Source organism: Eucalyptus grandis, chromosome 5 (genome assembly GCF_016545825.1).
Source record: "Eucalyptus grandis isolate ANBG69807.140 chromosome 5, ASM1654582v1, whole genome shotgun sequence".
Lineage (NCBI taxonomy): Eukaryota > Viridiplantae > Streptophyta > Magnoliopsida > Myrtales > Myrtaceae > Eucalyptus > Eucalyptus grandis.
In genome coordinates this window covers 51,367,635-51,386,370 of record NC_052616.1, presented here as the reverse complement: position 1 = coordinate 51,386,370, position 18,736 = coordinate 51,367,635, and the positions used below count along the sequence as shown (strand labels likewise).

The 18,736-nt window shown below is 41.3% G+C and overlaps 2 protein-coding genes, 1 long non-coding RNA gene and 1 pseudogene across 4 annotated transcripts; 1 reads left to right on the top strand and 3 right to left on the bottom strand.

Annotated features, from left to right (window-relative positions):
• Window positions 1-7,027: 7,027 nt before the first annotated feature.
• On the top strand, window positions 7,028-8,593 carry LOC104447440 (annotated as a pseudogene).
• Window positions 8,594-9,107: 514 nt separating this feature from the next.
• On the bottom strand, window positions 9,108-10,139 carry LOC104447441 (transcription factor bHLH121). The gene is made up of 3 exons (XM_018874843.2): window positions 10,089-10,139; window positions 9,537-10,004; window positions 9,108-9,457 (listed from the first exon to the last, which is right to left on the bottom strand). Exons 2-3 carry the CDS (start codon window positions 9,915-9,917, stop codon window positions 9,167-9,169), a joined length of 672 nt encoding a protein of 223 aa, XP_018730388.1. The 5' UTR covers window positions 9,918-10,004; window positions 10,089-10,139; the 3' UTR covers window positions 9,108-9,166.
• A 390-nt stretch (window positions 10,140-10,529) lies between these two features.
• Window positions 10,530-11,317, bottom strand: LOC104445514 (calcium-dependent protein kinase 24-like). Its single transcript, XM_039313846.1, has 4 exons — window positions 11,255-11,317; window positions 10,887-10,936; window positions 10,703-10,808; window positions 10,530-10,607 (listed from the first exon to the last, which is right to left on the bottom strand). Exons 1-4 carry the CDS (start codon window positions 11,315-11,317, stop codon window positions 10,530-10,532), a joined length of 297 nt encoding a protein of 98 aa, XP_039169780.1.
• A 7-nt stretch (window positions 11,318-11,324) lies between these two features.
• Window positions 11,325-18,557, bottom strand: LOC120293266. Of its 2 annotated transcripts, none has more exons than XR_005551015.1 (4): window positions 18,342-18,557; window positions 17,932-18,226; window positions 17,201-17,336; window positions 11,325-11,422 (listed from the first exon to the last, which is right to left on the bottom strand). It is a non-coding gene; the product is annotated as an uncharacterized LOC120293266 (long non-coding RNA). The 2 variants fall into 2 exon arrangements; XR_005551014.1 differs by having other exon boundaries at window positions 17,932-18,221.
• Window positions 18,558-18,736: the final 179 nt, after the last annotated feature.

Sequence of the window (18,736 nt, the reverse complement as noted above, 5' to 3'; positions counted from 1 at the left end):
GCAACCAAATATATGAGAATTCTGATTGATCAACTTCAATGGCAAATTGATCTTCTCAACAGTTGTCCAACAACTAGTTTGGAAATTATACCTCTTGAAGATTGTCCAACAAGATGACTGGATGTGGAGGAGTATAAAAGGAGATCAATACACATCAAGAGTTCATAAAATCCAAATTTAGAGATAGCTCTACATCTTAACATTGTCTCCTAAGAGTATTAAATTTATAATTTTTCAAAAAGTATTGATAGTATGAAACTTTGTGCTTAGGTGTGAAAGAGTGAGATCTATCAACTTGGATATAAGCAACACAAGCTTTGAGGAGAAGTGTTTGAGTATAAGTAGCACATAGTATTGTAACTTTGAGAAGATCTCTATTGGAATCTAGCTAGTAAGTCGTTGATGTGGGAGAATGGTCGTTTTTGTAACATTAAGCTGAACTACTATAATTTCTATGTGCGTTGTTCTCTCTCTTTGCTCATTTTCACTAATTGCATAATTGAAGCATTACACTACATTACTTGATATAAAACAATTTGTGCTTATATCAATGCTCTATTTCACCTAGTTCAGATTATATCAAGCTTGACTATTTTAATTTCACAATATTTGGTAGGTCTCTTGAAATCACCTATTCAACTCTCTTTAGGTGATTTTGCTAGCTAACATCTATTGGTATCAAAGCAAGGTGCTTATTAATTTATTTGAAATGTTTACTTTTGAGTTCACAATCTGTTATAGCTAGGATGCTTAGAGCAAGTATTCTCAAAGGATAGAGCAACACCAGACGTCCCTACTTTGATGAGAAAGATTATGACATTTGGAAGAATAAAATCAAAATTTTAATCGAATATATCAATTGTCTAATGTGGAAGGTTGTTCAAAATGATGTGAGAGTCACAACACCAATCAAACCTACCTCCTCTGGATCCATTGAAGAATCAAGAGATTCAATTCAAATTCCAACACCAACCACGATCACTCAAAAGTTTTTTTTTTTTTGGTAAATACTCCTCAAGAGTTGGCTAAAGGAGATGCACTTGTTGCTTAAATCCATGAAATATGTTTCCTGCTTTAAACCTAAAATTGGATCTGTTTGATTTCAATTGCTCACAGCTAAATGAGGAAGTTCTGCAGAAGATGATAATTTTTTATAACATCGAGAACTAGTATCTTCTGCACACTTACTTACATGTATTAGTATGCTTAGGATATTTTGTTATACTCAAAAGAACCATAAGTACTTCTCCTGACATGAAAGTTTGAGAAATTAGTCCATCAAATCTTTGACACTAACAATCATTCTCTTAGTTAGCCATTCTCTCTCTATTCTATTCTCTTTTTTGATAACACAAAGTTATCCAAAATTTTCAGCCTGATTGGTTTCGCTCAAAAGGGACGCGGACCGGAAAATTTTAAGGACATGCCCGTGATTGAATGTGGAAAAACCAGGAGTCATGTTAGTTGAAGCATAGCAAACATGCTTTTCTTTGTACTAGTGAGGACTAGATGAGATTAGACGCATGTCGCGGCCTAACCTCTGGTGCACCAAATGGATTACTAAGCCTAAATTAGCTCGGACTCTCCCAAACCCATACCAATTTGCAACCTAAGTTCGAGTTCTTAACATACAATTGATTTTTAATTATGAGTTGCCACTAATATATTTTCAGTGGGTCGATTAGAAACCTAAGTAACGGGAGATTTACTTTACTTCCGCGAACGATAGATTGTGAATTTGGGAACTTGGTTATGCTAAATTTTTCTAACATCATTTCGGTACCTTTCTCTTTTATTTTGAAAAAATGTTTTGTAGGCAGCTTGGATTGATTTTAATTGTTATAATGCGGTTGCGCAAACAAAAAATTTAACACCTAGATAAAGTAGTGAATAAATTACAAGACTTACCTCATAACAACGAGAGCACCTGCAATGTTAGCTCAAAATTCACATCAAAAGCCTTAGATTTAATTCTTAATTAACACGCAGTCACTCAATATTTTTTTAAGGATTTTCTCTTGTTTAACAAAATATAATTTATGTGCAATGCAATTTAACCAAATGACTTAATTCTAATAACGGACAATTTCTAATTAAATGGACCTAGCAACAATCACTAAATGACATGCATTCTTGTGAACCTAATTCTATATGACATGCACATGATATTTTTGTATTTTTATTAAAATTCGAAATTAAAAATTGCTAAAACTAAAAATCTAACTAAAGTGAGATATTATCTATTTTAAGTTAGGAAATAGACCAATCTGAATCATATCTTAACTTAGAAATTTATCTCGGCATGCAATTTAATTCCAAGATACCATATAACCTAGATATAATCTAAACATGCATTCTAATATAATTAGAAAGGTATCTAACCATTCTATCATGCAATTCTATCTATGAAATTAATTGTAATCTACATGATATGCAAATGTAACCTTTTTTGTATTTTCAGAATAAATAAAGCAATTAGAAGATAAGCACCAAATCATTCACGGTCATCAAAGACATAATCCATTGTTCGAATTAGCAAACAATATTCAAATCAAACTTGATTATTTCGCTAATGAAATCAATAAATTGATGTTAAGCCTTAAAGATCATTATATCAATTTTATTCCCGCGTGATTAATTATTCCATCTAAAGCCTTATAGATGGAATAAAAATTACGTGCAGTTGCGGATTGGGCAATAAATCATAATTTGGAACACGCCGATAATTCAAATATGCACGTAAGATATTGAAAAGCATGACAATAAAATATCCAAATCAAATTGAGATAAGATAATTACCTAATTTCGTAAATAATATTGCCAAATTTGAACTCAGCGGAAACAGATGAGCGGGAAAGGGTTGCAGCACTGACGGTGGCTCGGTACCAACAGTAGTTCAACACAGCAGATTATTGCATCGAAGGGACCCAGGCAGCGACGAAGAACGGTGGACAATCGCACTCGATCTCGTTGGAAGACTTAAAAAAAGAAAATAAAAGTCTTCTCTTCTTTTATATGTTCATTTCGTGGGCGTCTCTGGTCACACAAGTCAAAACCCACGGAGAAGTGCTCCCAATTTTGACTTCCCTTCTACCAACGAGTGCTCCCCTCATTCCAATGTGGACGTCTCTTTTACTGTCAACATGTATGACCTTCCCTCGCCCAGATTTTCCTTCATATAAAACAATCAATATTGGAGAAAATAAGTGAGAGAATCTGCGCTCGCCAATGGCGCCCCTGGTCGTTGACGGATAGCCTTTTGGAAGGCTATAGTGACGGTGCAGGATGGTCTCGAGCACAATCAACAAATGAGGACTATGATCGGTCCGGCAAGCTCGTTAGGTTAGGGCGAGGTCCGGTGAGCTTGCCAATGGCCAAGTGGGCCTCGCCCAGCTACCGGCAAGGCCGAGCCGATGAGGGCCGGCGGTCGGCCTGAAGAAGAATTAGAATAGAAGAAAAAAGAAAACAAAAGGAAAAAAAGGAAAAAAAGGAAGGGACACAATCTTCTATTTTCCATAGGTGAGTGTTCACAATATCCTCTGCTTTAATTTCTTTTCTTTAATGAATTCCATTCAACCATGTGAATATATATTTTATTCATTGCAGGCTGCACTTGACCGAATATATTATACCCAGGATGTTGCTCTTTCATGACTGAATTTTCAAGATTATGATATTGCTCTTTATATTTCCTAACTTGAAATTTCGCACGTGCAAAGCATATGTCAATTTCGGTCTCATTCAAGAAATGACGGGCTTATATGAGCGACGAGTTCAGCCAAATTTTCATCACCGTGAGCTTAGTCCAAACTCACTAAATTAAAGCTCAAAACCACCGATTCAAACTCATCCGTCGAAGGTCCAATGCAAATGTAATAAAAATAATATAAACTAAATATTGGATGCTTCTAAAACTATATTTTATTTTTGTCTAGGGTTAAATTAATCCTTAATTTTTCTATGAATAAATGACTGGGTCGTTAAAATTTAGGTGTCAACAACGCATGTGAACACCATGCAAATCAGCTTAAGCCTAAGGAGTACTACTATTTTGAAAGAATCTCTCCTTAATTAATTTATTACATTTACTGTATACTAAACCAACTGGAAGTTATATTAGTTGCCAACTTAACAAGGGAAACTCTTGCTGTATGAATCGTCAAAAACTTTTGACCTATCAAAAAAGAAAGAAGTAAATGACCGTCATCGGCGGAACAAAACCATGTTATACATTTTTGTTTGGGCAATTATAATGAGACTTTTAACGAAGATTGGCAGCTGTAATTCCGCCGATGACAGCCGATTGGGTTCCTTCTCCATTACTACTAATAAATTTGTCTTTTCTTGCCCGTTATTGTTGCATTGCTCCCCCCTTTTTTTCTGGAGTTGTTGCATTACCCGTTGTTCAACTTACTCTTTCAACTTTCAAAAATTCACTCGACGTACCCCTTTCGTTAAAATGTAACACCGTTAGCTAGTGTGACCATATTGAATATTAAAAAAAAGTTCAGAGACCACCCATTTTATTATCTCATTAAATAAATTGAAAGCTCACACATAACGGTCTTTCTTCCATTTAATGCACACACTCAATTGATGTGGGTAGACAAAGGAAAACTTAACAATTCAGTTTCAAATCTAATATATAGATGTTAATTCAATCTTAAACTTTTAGATGTTGCAAGTGTAGTCTCTAATTTGTTGAAATTCCAACGAAAGTTCTTCCAATCAATTGCCATTGGAAAATCGTTGATGTGATGGTCTACACTAGACGTCGTTTCGAGTAAAATTGTTTATCTTAGGTGCAACACATAGGACTATCGAGGATGATTAGATGCAAATAGTAATTTTCGACTACAATTGATTAGAAAGATGACTTTAAAATTTTGTGTAAAGGTCTCTGTGTTGACGAAATTGAAAAATTTGGGACATAATTGACTGTGATGAGATAATTTAGTGACTAATGTGGTTATTATCCCATCGTCTCGGTTGGATGCATCATGAGGGCTTGTCTTGGCCTGGAAATTTACGCAAGATGGTGACATCTGCCGTCGCCCTAGTGCAAGTTCATATGACCAAACACGTGGGACGACAAGTCATTTTTTTTTTCGGCAAAAGTAGAATTGCTCTTGCCGACAATTGAGAAAATATTGGGTACCCTAACAATGCCACGCAATCGGTGCTCTGAACCATTCAGAGCGTGACACCTGGACAAGTGTCAGTCCATGTTGTCCACTTCTCCATTTCAAACCAATGGCGTGGGAAGTTCTCCCTCTCCTCTCTCGAGCATAAGCCCTCTGACGCGCTCTCTCCTCTGCAGATCGTCTCTCTCCTCTCTCTCCTCTCTGTCTCTCTCCCCTCTGCCTCTGCTGGTTGCTTCCATCGTCCCCCACCGACGCCGACGCCGACGCCGACGTCTCCCTCTCGCGACCTCCGCTCTGCTCTCTCTCCCCCTCCGCGAAGTCGTGCCTCTCTTCTAGCGAAACGCGACGCCGACGACCCTCCGCCTCCGCCTCCGCCGGTTGCCTCGCCGCCCTCGACTCCGACGCCGACGCAGCCTCCGCCTCCTCCCTTGGACCCGACTCTAATGCCGATGCTCCTTCGCCTCTCTTCTAGCAAACCCCTCCACCGACGCCCCTCCGCCGGTTGCCTCGTGGCACGGAGTGCGTCGCCCCCGACTCCGACGCCAACGCCTCCGCCTCCGCCTCCGCCTATGCGCCCGACGCTGACGCCGACACCCTTTTGCCTCCCTCTCGCGACCTCCACTCCACTCTCTCCCTCTTTCCTCTGCGGAGCGCCCAACCCCGATGCTGACGAACCCCTGCTCGCGTTTTGGCCTCCCTCTCCACGAGCGAAGGTCGCTCTGCTTGCTCTTTATCTTTCCTCTGCAAAGCGCCCCCTGCTCCTGAACGCGAACGCCGCCAATGCCGTCGCCTTCCCAAGCCCCACCGATAGGCATCCCATTGGTGACTCTTGTACGTCCCGAGGTTTGTTTTCTTTTTCTTTTCTTTTTTTTGGATTCTACTTGGTAGAATTCGGTGCCATGTTAATACTCTATGGCTTTTCTTCTGGGATATTTGGGGTTGTGTGGATAAAAGCGGTTAGTGCATGATATTAGAAGAGCACCGACTAGGCGATGTAGTGACAGAAAATGCTCGACAAATTGATATCTATGTATGTGTTCTCAGTTAAATTTTTCTCTATGCATGCCATCCTTTCTATCTGATTGTGGAATTAAACTTTTTATATCAGGATGTTCGTGAATTCTGTGAAGAGACTTCGAATTAAGAGGACTTCTGAGGCTAATGGACTTGGTACTGAATTACAGAGTCAATTTTCTGAGACTTGATCATGTACATGGTTTTGTATGATCATGATATTTAAAGCATTGTTGAGGATGAGTGCTAACCCTAAGCTGGGTAGCTCTGAAGCTATCCAGGTCCCTGTAGAGCATGGTTGCGAACTTTTGAGTGAACGGTGTGTATAGCTTGCCCATTATACGGTTGTGGAAATGAAAAGACTGGATAAATGGAGCATTTTGAAAATCATGGTTGCTCCTCTTGGTGTCCCTTTTCTTTATCTTTTTGTTGAGGTGACACTACCCTTTCCCAACTTTTGTCACTGCCGGTTAAATCAAACTTTGGAATGTCCTATGTATGTTGTGTGTACATATATTCTCGCAACTTATTTCTTGTTGATATGTGAGAGATGGACACTATTCTTTCGTGTGGATTGTTTATTGGTTCTCCATATTCTCTGCGAAGAAATGAGATTTCATATTAAGAGTCTTTCTGATCAAGCCCCTTGAATTGCTTATCAAACTGGAATTTTGGATGGCATGAGATTTGGCATGTAAAAGGCCGCAAGTCTAGTATTGAGGTTGAAAACTGAGGTTTTCATTTTCTTTGGAACTGAGGATTTTCTGTTTCCTCTTAACATTGATCTTTATTCATTGCTGCAACTTTCAGCATATCCATGGGTCAGAGAAGGAGGAAATGCATCAGATATCCCTATTGATATATCAATTTTGAACAATATGAGACAATTTGTGAAGTACGGTCGACTGAAACAATTTGCTTTACGGGTAACAAAACTGTTATGTAAGATTTGTTCAAGGAGGAAAGGATATTATATCATGTCAATGTCTAACAAATATTGCTTGCAGGCACTAGCAAGCACACTTGATGAAGAGGAACTTGCTGACCTCAAGGATCAATTTGCTGCAATTGATGTAGATAAAAATGGTTCTGTTAGTCTTGAAGAAATGAAAGAGGTATCCATTTCTTTCTCATTCCACATTCACTCTGATGAATATTTTAATTACATCATAATCATGAGTGTTGTATGCATGCAGGCCCTTGCTCAGGATCTTCCCTGGAAGATGAAGGAACCGCGTGTCTTAGAGATTCTTCAAGCGGTAACTTTTATCTTTACCTTTGTTATGGCCTTGTTTTCTCCTTGTGTATTAGCAATTGAGATTTGTTTTTCTGGTGGGTTTTGTGGAATACCATTTCTGTCAGTTTCACTTTCTTCTTTTAATGTTTTGGTGATTCGCTTTTGTTCATATTCGATGCTTGAAGCTTCTATTTAGTTCTTGCTTCATGTTTCATCATTTTGAAAACTTGCTTGTGTTGTTAGCCAAGAAATGTTGGACTGATTTTTTCGTTCATAAGATGAGCTGCTGCCAAGCTTATAGATTTTGCACAAACATGTGAGTCCTGAATGGTGCATAAGAATCTCTTCTATTTTTCCTTCATGTAGATCGATAGCAACATGGATGAGCTAAGTGGATTTTACTGAGTTTGTTGCAGCTACTCTTCATGTGCATCGAATGGAGGAACATAACTCAGAGAAGTGGCAGCTGCGGTCACAGGCCGCTTTTTGAAAAATTTGACATTGATCGTGATGGTTATATAACCCCAGAAGAACTTCGACTGGTAATTTTGACTATCTTCATTTATTCATCCCTTCCACATTCATTTGCCCTCTAGTTCTCATTTGTGTCACTATGGGTATGGCTAGAGTGAAAATTAAATTACGTAGACAGGGCTAAATGTATTTGTTTTAATTTGTAACTGAATTTTGACCCTGTCTCTTGGGAGCTTGAAGTTTGTTTCTTGCAAAATTGCCCAAAAGTTGGGATAAGTCGTCTGTCTTTTTGCATATTGGGCACAAAATAGTAGCATAGCTATTTTCTGTTGCAGCTTCACATAAAGAAATTGTTCAGCTTGTGACCTTGATAATTTGGTTATTGTCTCATCTGAAAATACTAGCCGAATGTATTGCCTCTTGTTGTATATTCTGCACAAAGTAGTGGCGCAGGTTTTTTATGTTGCTTGGTACAAAGAAATGGTTAAGCAGTTAACGTGTAACCTTGACATGATGCTCCCATGCCCTTTTCAGCATACAGGTTTGAAAGGCTCCCTCGGTCCTCTGCTAGAGGAAGCCGACGTCGACAAAGATGGGAAAATAAGTTTATCGGAGTTCAGAAGACTGTTAAGAACTGCAAGCATGGGCTCTCAAAACTTGCCGAGCCCATCTGGTTATTGGAATTTGAGGAAGATATAGATCCATTCTGGAACTTTTGGGTGTTAAAAAGAGAGGAGGGAGCACGAGACAGGTTACGTATTTTGGTTACTCAAGATATACCGAGCCAACCATGATGACCGCCTCCGTACTCCGCTCCATTGCCAGTGGAAATCCCTGTACAAAAGTTAGTATCAAGAGCCATTCATCATCGCGTTGAAACATGGCCAATAGAATAGCGAGTGTAGGAGGTGATGCGTAGAACATAAAGAATTCGCCTTTTTCTGCTCCGGTCAATGATGTTGGGAATACCCAAAAGCGTATGCTAGCTCGCATCTCCATCGGTACACTGATTCGTTACCTCTTGACGACAGCATCCCTGGAGACTTTTTATATCTAATAACCACCAGGGCATCACAAATACACGATGCGAATGACTCATGCAGGAGTACAACCTGGCTTATGCCTCATGGTAGGTCAAAAGTCGCAAGATAGTTTGGATGCAAAATCTGAGCTCCAATCAATTACGTCATGGTTGCTGGAGCTAAACCCTTAAAAAAGTAACGAATGTGCCCTTTCATTGTTCAAGTTTCAGGCATATGCTCTGAAATCTGTATAAACTAAAAAAATTCCCTGTAAGTTAAGCAAACGCAACATAATATACAACTGACCAGCCTCGGTTAACTAGGGTACAAACTACGAAAGGACTAGAAAATGAGTTAGGCGTGTAACAGGAAAAGAAAATTGTGGCATTAAGATTTTCTGGAATTAACTCTTCATCTACTGGACTTTGGGTTGTCACTAACACTATTGGAGGAACTATCTGGAAAAGCCTGAGATGAGGAAAGCTTGCTCGACGAGCTCCCATTAGTAAGATACTTATCTCCTTCCTCTGGGTCTGCTTGCCCTTCTTTTCTCCGGACGTCAAGTCCTGCATAATATATACTGTTATGCATATTGTGCCAATTTACAGAGTAGATCTAGCTCTGGTTCAGAATATAAAAAAAAACCTGCTGTGATGATGTTCCAGGCATCTTAAGTTCAAGGTCTGTTGCCACGTCATTTGAATCTTCGTCTTGCTCTGCAATGCTGCCCCTTTGATGATCTGAAGACCTGCTTTTGGAGTCTTTTTTATTTGACACGTGAGACCTGGAAGCATATTGGGTTGACTGCTGTTCAAATGTGGGATTGGCAGGCATTGAATTTGGGATAAAGGTAGAACACGGATCGGGAATAGCACTTGCATTCTGATTTCCAAAGAAAGGGAAAGGCTGAAGTTGTGAGTGCATGGGTATTGGACCTGGAGTGACAGGTATTGGAACTGGATATGAGTAGGCTGGACCCATGACGACGGATGGATCCATGGCAGCCCAAGGATACATAAACCTCATCCTTTGCTGCTACTGGACATTAAGATTTTCAACTTCAGATTTTAAAGATGATTTCTCTTCTCTGAGCTCATTCTTCTCCTGCATCAGCTGATTGTAATGCAAAGTTACTATTAGCATCAAGGCAAACAATGGACATTAGAACCTCAGGATACTGGATGAAGATAAAATCACCTCACGAGATTCTTCAATAAGAGCTGCACATTTAGCTTTCAATTTGTTAATCCGTGGTTAAATCCTTCAGCACCTGGATTGTGTCCGTAAGAATGGTTGCCTTGTCATTCTTAGGTCAATCAGGATCTGCAGTTCATATAGGAAAGGCAAAGCAGTTGTTCAAAAGTCTAGCATGAACAAAAGGCAGCTCTAATTACAGAGAAACGGCGCATGCTAAATAATATAACCACAACATTTATGTCCCTGCAGTAGCAAACCAATGCAATGATTTTGTATAATGCCTCCTTCCCAAATACCCTTTTGATGAGACTTCGATTTTGTTTCTCCATGGTTCATCTGGATCAGATTAAGAAGCCATGGGTGGAACGTCTTTTAGCCTATGAGAGAAGAAGGTTTGTCTTTGAACATCTTCTGGCTAAGCGCGTTTAGCATCGCTCTCGACTACTGGCGTGAAGCCATTTTCCAGTCCATGACCATTTTCATCATGGCCCTGAATTCATCATAACTGATTCGACTGTCCTGGAATACATCCATCCCAGAATGAGCACTCTATTTCGTATATGAACAAGATATACACAGATTCCAAATTGTAGGTTGTTCTAGTTATGTATTACCTTATCTAGATCAGCATCGAAAATGATGTCTTCAATAAATTTTTCGTTGTTCGGACCAAGATTGTCATCTATCAAAGCTTCTTTCAACTCATCAAATTCAATATATCTGCTTCAATTCTTGTCAAAGAATTCAAAAGCTCAAGTAAGGTGGTCATCGTTGCCAATCCTTCTCAAGTGGACTGACATAGTCACAAACTCCTTTAAGCTCAGTGTTCCACTTCCATCTTCATCAGCCTATTCTCATATAAGATGGAGTTCTATTTTTAGATGCTAATACAAGAAATCGTGACTCATCAAATTATTAGAAACCCACTTGATTTTACAAGAAGTTCTATCAATTATGTGAAATGGTGACACAACCTCATGATCAAATCTTTGACTAACTAATGAAAAATATATTTATGTATTATGTAAACCATCCTTAATCTTCCAAATGCCTTGCAATTTAAGCAAAAGCATGCACTTCACAGCATACAATGCGTCGACATGGAAGAAGAAAACATAACCATGTCCAAAACAAAATGTGCTAAGCTGTTGAATAGGTGATCTTACCGCATCCATCAGCATCTCGCACATCGGGATCAGCAACTTGCTGTCCATATTTGTGCAGGCCATGTTTCAACTCTTCAAATGTCGATCTCCATTTTTATTGGTGTCCATCACGTCGAACAGCTCTTTCATATGATCCACTTGCTCATCAGGCAAATTGTCTACTACTACCTACATTAACAATGCGGGAAACACTAGGGTTTTCCGCCCCTGTTTCTGCGGTTTTGTTTCTGTGCAGCTATGATTCCTGGAATGGCTTTGGCCCAAAATGAGGGGCCAGGGTCTGGAATTCGTAGCCTTCCCCATCTCGATAATGGTCCATCCTCTTCTGGTGGTCCCGTGAATGAGAATAGGGGTGTTACCGCCCAGAACCTTGCTTGTTTGAATGATGCTTCTGCCCATGCTCGATTTACCCAAGCTCAAGGTGGGCTGAGGGGTAGGAGTAGAGGCAGGTCAGGTTCTAAACGGCCTCAGGGAGCAACCTCGTCGAGCTCCAATCTTCGTACTTGGGCGAGTGTGGCTGTGGCTAGGGTGTCAACCAAAGGATACGATTTGGAGTTCTGCCCTCCAACTTATGTTGATAATAAACCGGTTATTGAAATGACCGATGAAGATCTTCAAGCCGCTGATCCTAAACTTCAAGATTGTCTTGTTGGCTACTATATTGGGAGGAGAATTCCCTTCAAAGTTACTAAAGCTGCTTTCAAGAAAGCTTGGGGCGTGAACTTGGTTGAAGTTATGGCCAATAAAAATGGATTTTTCTTTTTCCACATTCCGGACAATGATTTTCGAAGGAAGGTATTAGAAGGTGGGCCTTTTACCATCTCAAAAGTGCCTATCGTTCTTCAACAATGGAGGCCTGCCCTAGAGATGAGGATGGATGCTCATCTAACCGTTCCCTGTGTGGGTAAAACTTATAAATCTTCATGTTGCTTTTTTTCCTCTCAGGCAATTAGCAAAGTTGCTAGCGCCGTTGGGAGGCCACTCTATGTAGACCAAAGAACGGAATAGATGAAAACGTTAGCCTATGCTAGAGTCTGTGTAGAAATCACAGCAAAGCAGCCTTCATGTGAAACAATTGACGTGGTTCATCATGGTGAATCATGCGTGGTTGATATAGAATATGAATGGAGACCCACGGCTTGTGTAGGGTGTGGCATTTTTGGCCATAAATGCAATCCAGTTGCTGCGTGTTCTATTGAAAAGAATGTTCAACAACCTTTGAACGTTACACCTCCGATCCCTCAATATGTTTCTTTGGCCCCTGCTCCTCCTGCTCTGTCTCCAGGTCATGCAAATCCCCCTCAGCGTGTACAGACTAAAGACAGTACGCGAGACAATCCCTTATTTATTAATAGGCCGAATGTTGGACATTGCCCAGCAGGGGAGACCACTTCGGATCGGCACATGATTACAGACCTTGTAGATGAACATAATGCTCCTCAAGCAGACTCTATTGTTGCTCACAAGGTGCCCCTACCTCTCGCCTCGACTCCTTTTGTGACTAATTCATCTTTGGTTGATGAGGGATGGCAACAAGTAAAAGGGAAGAAGAAAAAACAACCTGTAACTAAAGAGGTGGATTCTTTCGGTTTACCTCGACCTAGTGAAGGTAGGCAGCAGTTGAAGTTGAAGTTGAAGACTTCGGCACCAATTAAACCACCACTCCTTCCACCTATGCAGATTTCTAAGGGCCTCTTAAAGGCCCCTTCTAAGGTGCATGATGGTTGTGTAAAAATGTCACACCCAATTTCCCACTCGGATACTGCTCAGTGCTCCGATGAAATTGGTAGTTCCATTTTACATGCTTCTTTGGACGATGAAGATTTACTTTCCATCAATTCTTCTCCTCGGGCACAGATTTCAGATGTAAGGCCAGAAAGTCTCCAGGAGCAACTGTTGCTTCTTCGATCGGACCCGCCCCCTTTGGTGAACACCAACACGACCTCTATTGGTCGTAAGGCCTCTAAAAAGAGGTGATTCTTTCCCTACCTTTTTGTAAATATGTATTTTGGATTTTGGAATGTTAGGGGTATTCTCGGTCCTATTAGACAAGCTGAGATCAGGAAGCTTGTTTACTCGAACAATTTGTGCTTGATTGGCATTTTTGAGACACACGTCCCCGAACCTTTGTTTGACTCCATCTCCTCGACCTTATTAAGAGGATGTAAGTGGACTAATTATGACTACTCTTTGCAAGGTAGAATATGGGTCGGGTGGGACCCCAATGTTGTTGCTTTTGATCCCCTCTCTTCTAATGCGCAAGCTATTCATGGTTACCTTACTTTCAACATCTCTAGCATGAGTTGCTACATTTCGGCAGTCTATGGAGATCATACTTTTGTGCGACGTAGACCCTTATGGGATGATCTTATCCATTACAATGAAGTCTTGCAGGACTCAGCTTGGCTTGTTGCCGGTGATTTCAATGCCATAAGAGACCCCTCGGATAGGGTTGGGGGTTCAAATTCTTGGATTTCTAATTTTGATGAGTTTCGGTTATGCTTAGCTCGGACTGATTTGGTGGATCTTCGTTATGTTGGCCTTCGTTTTACTTGGTCTACATCGTCCGGTGCTGAAAGGAAGATGCATAAGATTGACCGGGTTCGATTAACTCTAAATGGAACCACCGTTCTCCTTCTCTCGAAGCTTCTTTTCTTAACTCGGGGATCTCCGATCACTCTCCTATGATTGTCATAGTTCTTGATCTGGTACAAAGAAGAAAGCCTTTTAAATACTTTGACTTTTGGTCTAAACACCCGGATTTCTCATCAATTATCAATCATGCTTGGGATAGCCCGGTGTGGGGAGTACTAATGTTTCGCCTTGTGTCTAAACTGAAGATTGTAAAAAGGTTGCCTCAAGACCCTCAACAAAGAATCTTTCTCGAACATCTTGGTGAGAACGGCGGAAGCTAGAGAAGCTCTTCGCAGCACTCAAGTTGGTCTTCAAGATGATCCCGCTAATTCTTCTCTTACAGATCTTGAGAAATTTCAGCATTGTGCTTTTGTTGAACTGCGCCTCCAAGAAGAATCATTTTACTATCAAAAGTCTTGGGTGAAATGGCTAAAGGAGGGTGATCGAAACATCAAGTTCTTTCACCACTCTATGAAGAATAGACAACTCAATAACCACATCCTTTCAAAGGAAAGATCCATCCGGCTCCATCATCACAGACCCTTTTCTTGTGCCACAAGTGTTTGTATCCTATTTCTCTGAGCTGCTTTCACCTCAGGTGGGTCTTTCTAAGCCTTCTCTTCAAGAGTTGAAGACATTCATCCACCGGCCACTCTCGGATGCGCAATGCTGCTCTATCGCCTGTCCAGTTACTGATGTCGAGATAAAGGAAACACTCCTCTCTTGCAAGGGGTAAAGCCCCGGGTCCTGATGGTTTCTCTATTGAATTTTTCAAAACCAATTGGGGAACAATCGGATCACTCGTCTTAGAAGCAGTTAAGGACTTCTTTTCTTCGGGATATCTTCTAAAAGAGGTAAACAACACTATCCTTGCTTTGATTCCCAAAGTTCCGAATGCTTCTGCTGTCACAGATTATAGGCCTATTGCGTGTTGTAACACCATTTATAAGGTTATTACAAAAATCCTTGCCAATCGAGTGGCTGTTGTGTTAAATGATTTGATTAGCTCTTCCCAAAACGCGTTCGTTAAAGGTAGAAGAATCAGAGATAACATTCTCCTAGCTCAGGAATTGTATTCTGGTTTCCACTTAGAGCCATATCTACCGAAATGTGCCATCAAAGTCAATTTTCAAAAGGTGTACGATACCGTCGATTGGGATTTCTTGGAACTCACGCTTCTGGCTTTCAAGTTTCCTGATTGGATCACCCGCTTGATTATGGTTTGTGTTAGAACGCCTAAATTCTCTGTATCTATTAATGGTGAATTACATGGTTTTTTCTCTGGTGGTCGTGGACTTCGCCAAGGTGATCCCTTGTCGCCCTATCTATTTACGCTTGTTATGGAGGTGTTCTCAGGGATTTTAAATGCCCGTTCGTCGATGAAGGAGTTTAAATACTTTTGGAGATACAAGAAAGTGAAGCTCTCGCACCTTTTTTTTGCCGATGACGTTTTTCTTTTTTGCCAAGCTGATTGGGTCTCAGCTACTATGCTTAAGAGAAGTTTAGACATTTTCTCATCTTGGAGTGGGCTGAATCCGAACAAAAACAAGAGCGAAGTGTTTCTCTCGGGCGGTTCCGTTTCTATTAGAGATAATATTTGGCTTGCATTTGGCTTACGGGAAGGTACACTTCCGGTTCGTTACCTGGGAGTTCCTATCATCCCTTCTAGACTCGGGAAAGGTGATTGTATTATGCTGATTGATCGTATCACCGCAAGGATTCAATCTTGGACCCATCGGTTTTTATCTATGAAGGCTTCAACTTATAAGGTCAGTGTTGCATTCTATCCAGGCCTTTTGGGCAAGTGTTTTTTCTTTGCCTGCTTCTGTCATTGATAGGATTGAACAATTGTTAAGACAATTTTTTTGGAAGGGCACCTCACTTGGTCGTGGCAGGGCCAAAGTGTCTTGGGATGATATTTGTCTCCCTAAGGAGGAAGGTGGTTTAGGTATTCGTAAGTTGAAAGATTGCAATACAGCCTCCTTGCTTAAATATATTTGGTTTCTCTTCATCGATAAAGAATCTCTATGGTGTCGCTGGGTTCACTCGTATTTCTTAAAGAAGGACAATTTTTGGAATTCTTCCCAACCCACCGTGTGTTCGTGGACATGGAAAAAAATACTGCAGATTCGAAGATTTTTGAGGTCGTCTTTCTTTTAGCATATTGGTCATGGTTACTCAGTTTCTCTATGGCACGACCATTGGCTAACTTGTGGACCATTACATTTGTTTGTACCACCAAATCTTATGGCGAGTTTCAACCTTCCAAGCTATGCAGTGGTGGCCGATCTCTTCTCCCCTGCAGGTCGATCGCTCGGACTCTTCCTCGCAACGTGGGGCATCCCTATTCCCGATCGCTCCACGACCCATGACCGCTTCACTTGGTGCAATGACCCTTTAGGTTCATTTTCGGCTGCTTCCACCTGGAATACTATCAGGATTAAAAGGGAACGTGTGCCTTGGACTTCTTTTATTTGGGATAATGCGATTGCCCCTAGGTTTCAATTTAATATGTGGCTAATCACTAAAAATCGGCTGCCAACTCAAACCTTACTCCTTTCTCATGGAAGAATCGAGTTTTCAGTGTGCGCCTTCTGCAGTTCCGTTCCTGATTCCGTTGACCACTTGTTTTTTGAATGTGAGACCTCCGCAACTCTTGCATATTTTTGGGCTTCCAAGTGTAATATTCCTTGGATGAATAGGACGTGGGTGGATAACCTGGCTTGGGCGTTAAAATTCCTAACTGGAAAGGATTTCTTTCATAGTATTGCACGTTTCTCTTTCGGGGCCATGTGCCACCTTATCTGGAAAAAGAGGAATTCCATCATTTTTTCGGGGAGATTCCTTGGTGGTCCCAGCTATGAAAAATCACCTAATCAAGGTTGTGAAGGACAAGGCTCTTACATTTAATAATGCTCCACCTACTCCAAGAAACAAAAGACTCCAGAGAAGCTGGGGATTCGATCCCTCCGTGTTTGAATCGGCTACATCTTCCTAACACCCCTCCGTTCTTCGCCTTTTGATTGAGGGTCGGCGGTCTGGTTTGTGGTAGTTTGTAGTGCCGTGAGTTGTTTAGCTTGTTCTTTTTGCCTTTGTTCTTTTGATTTGGCTCCCTCTCACTCTCCCTGTTTTCCCGTAGCTAGAGTGTGAGCTTTGGCTCCGAATTCTTGTATATTTGTCCTTTGCTTAATATATTCTTACCCTTTACCAAAAACAAAAAAAACAAAAAAACAATGCGGGAAACACAATCCGAGTTTAACTTTGCACTAAGAGCAGCAATGAAATCCAACAAGGCAATGTTCAAGGACTCACTCTGAGAACTTTCTTCTTGAACTTATTCATCAAAGAGAATTGCTTTATCCTCGTCCGGACATTTTGTCCTAGTGAAAAGTGAGAGCCATTTGTTCATGTGCTTGACGAAAAGTTCACAAGCAATTCGACTAATTCCCTTTACGGCAAAACCAAAAAAGAGAATAAGAAAACAAGAAAAATGGACACTAAAGTCAGATACAAAGCATGAGCAGAGGAGCAGAAAACGCTTATCAATAAAAGAAATGCAACCATTTAATTCAATTCCAGGGGGTTCATGAATCTAGATACACCCACCAACTATTCCAAGAGATCTCAAGTAATATCAGCTTCCCCATGTGTTTAGTTCATCGAAAGAGTCACATTAGTTCAGTGTCTACTCTTCCTATAATTTTTCTTGACAAACAGCATCTAAGATTAACTAGCTTTCAACAAACAGAAATGCCGTGACTCCCAACTTGTCCAACTTCAACAAGATCAGATTTTTCAGCAAAACCCACTTTCTTGCTCGTTCCCCACCAACGCTCATAGTTCATGCGAACCCGCTTTCATTCAAAAATCATACCGTTCGCCATATACGGGACGTGGGGGGTCGACCACTCCCGCGTTAATCTCTCACAATTCAGGCGAAACCTCACGGCCCGATTCCTTTCTTTTACTTGTAACATCCCCACCACTTCCTGAAACCAAACGACGAGGGAAAAAACGAAAGCAGAGAAGGGATGACGACATACCGAGAGAGGACAAAGGAGGCGGTTCGGTGTTGGGGTGATTATTGTGGGCACATTTCTTCTCGCCTGGAAGTCTGCAATGATTGCCCCCCCAGAAAATCTTGAAACCCCCCAGACACAAGCGATTCAACAGCTCGGTGGAGCGAAGCAGCGAGATTACGTCGGGCTTCGACTTGACGGGTCGGCCTAAGATCATGTATCCAGAAGTGGGCTCATCTTCGATTTTGCCAAGAACGGAAAAAACGGACAAGGGTAGAGAGAGAGAGACAGCCGCAGTTTCACTTCTCGCGTTGCTGCGCTTAGAATCAGAAGCAATAAACCAGTGAACTTCTAATCACAGATTTAGGTCAAGCTTTCTCCCCCAAAACAAAGATGCGAACATAAAACCTCAACCTCGGGAAATAAAATCGAACCTGACTCGCAGATTTAGGGCTTCTCGAGCGACTGCTTTCTTGGTCGCGAGTCGGGGGACGGAGAGAGGCAAGCGAAATCGGCCGTCGGGAGAGAGCGCGATTTAGGAAGAAGTGTGCCGAGAGAATGGAGCCCTAAGATGAGGCCATCAAGTGGAGAGAGAAAGGCCGTCGGTGGGAGGGAGCGACGGTGTCGGAGGAATCGCTAGACCGGAAGGATCGTCGGAGGAGGAAGAGAGAGCAAAGAGGAGAGAAGAGGGAGCCGAGGGAGCTGACGTGGACCTGCCAGCGGACAGGTGTCGACCCGTCAATGGATCAGAGCACAGATTGCGTGGTACTGTTAGGGTACCTAGTATTTTCTCCCAACAACCCAATCTTTCATGGGCTTAAGTCAAACA

What these genes read in the sequence shown, in the direction of transcription:
- LOC104447441 (XM_018874843.2), bottom strand. Translation starts at nt 9,917, where the DNA reads ATGAGGTTTATGTATCCTTGGGCTGCCATGGATCCATCCGTCGTCATG. An exon ending in CTGGAACATCATCACAGCAG is followed by an intron (nt 9,458 to 9,536) that starts GTTTTTTTTTAT and finishes TATATTATGCAG; the next exon opens with GACTTGACGTCCGGAGAAAA.
- LOC104445514 (XM_039313846.1), bottom strand. Translation starts at nt 11,317, where the DNA reads ATGGCCTGCACAAATATGGACAGCAAGTTGCTGATCCCGATGTGCGAG. An exon ending in TTAAAGGAGTTTGTGACTAT is followed by an intron (nt 10,809 to 10,886) that starts GTCAGTCCACTT and finishes GAATTGAAGCAG; the next exon opens with ATATATTGAATTTGATGAGT. An exon ending in TCGATGCTGATCTAGATAAG is followed by an intron (nt 10,608 to 10,702) that starts GTAATACATAAC and finishes GATGTATTCCAG; the next exon opens with GACAGTCGAATCAGTTATGA.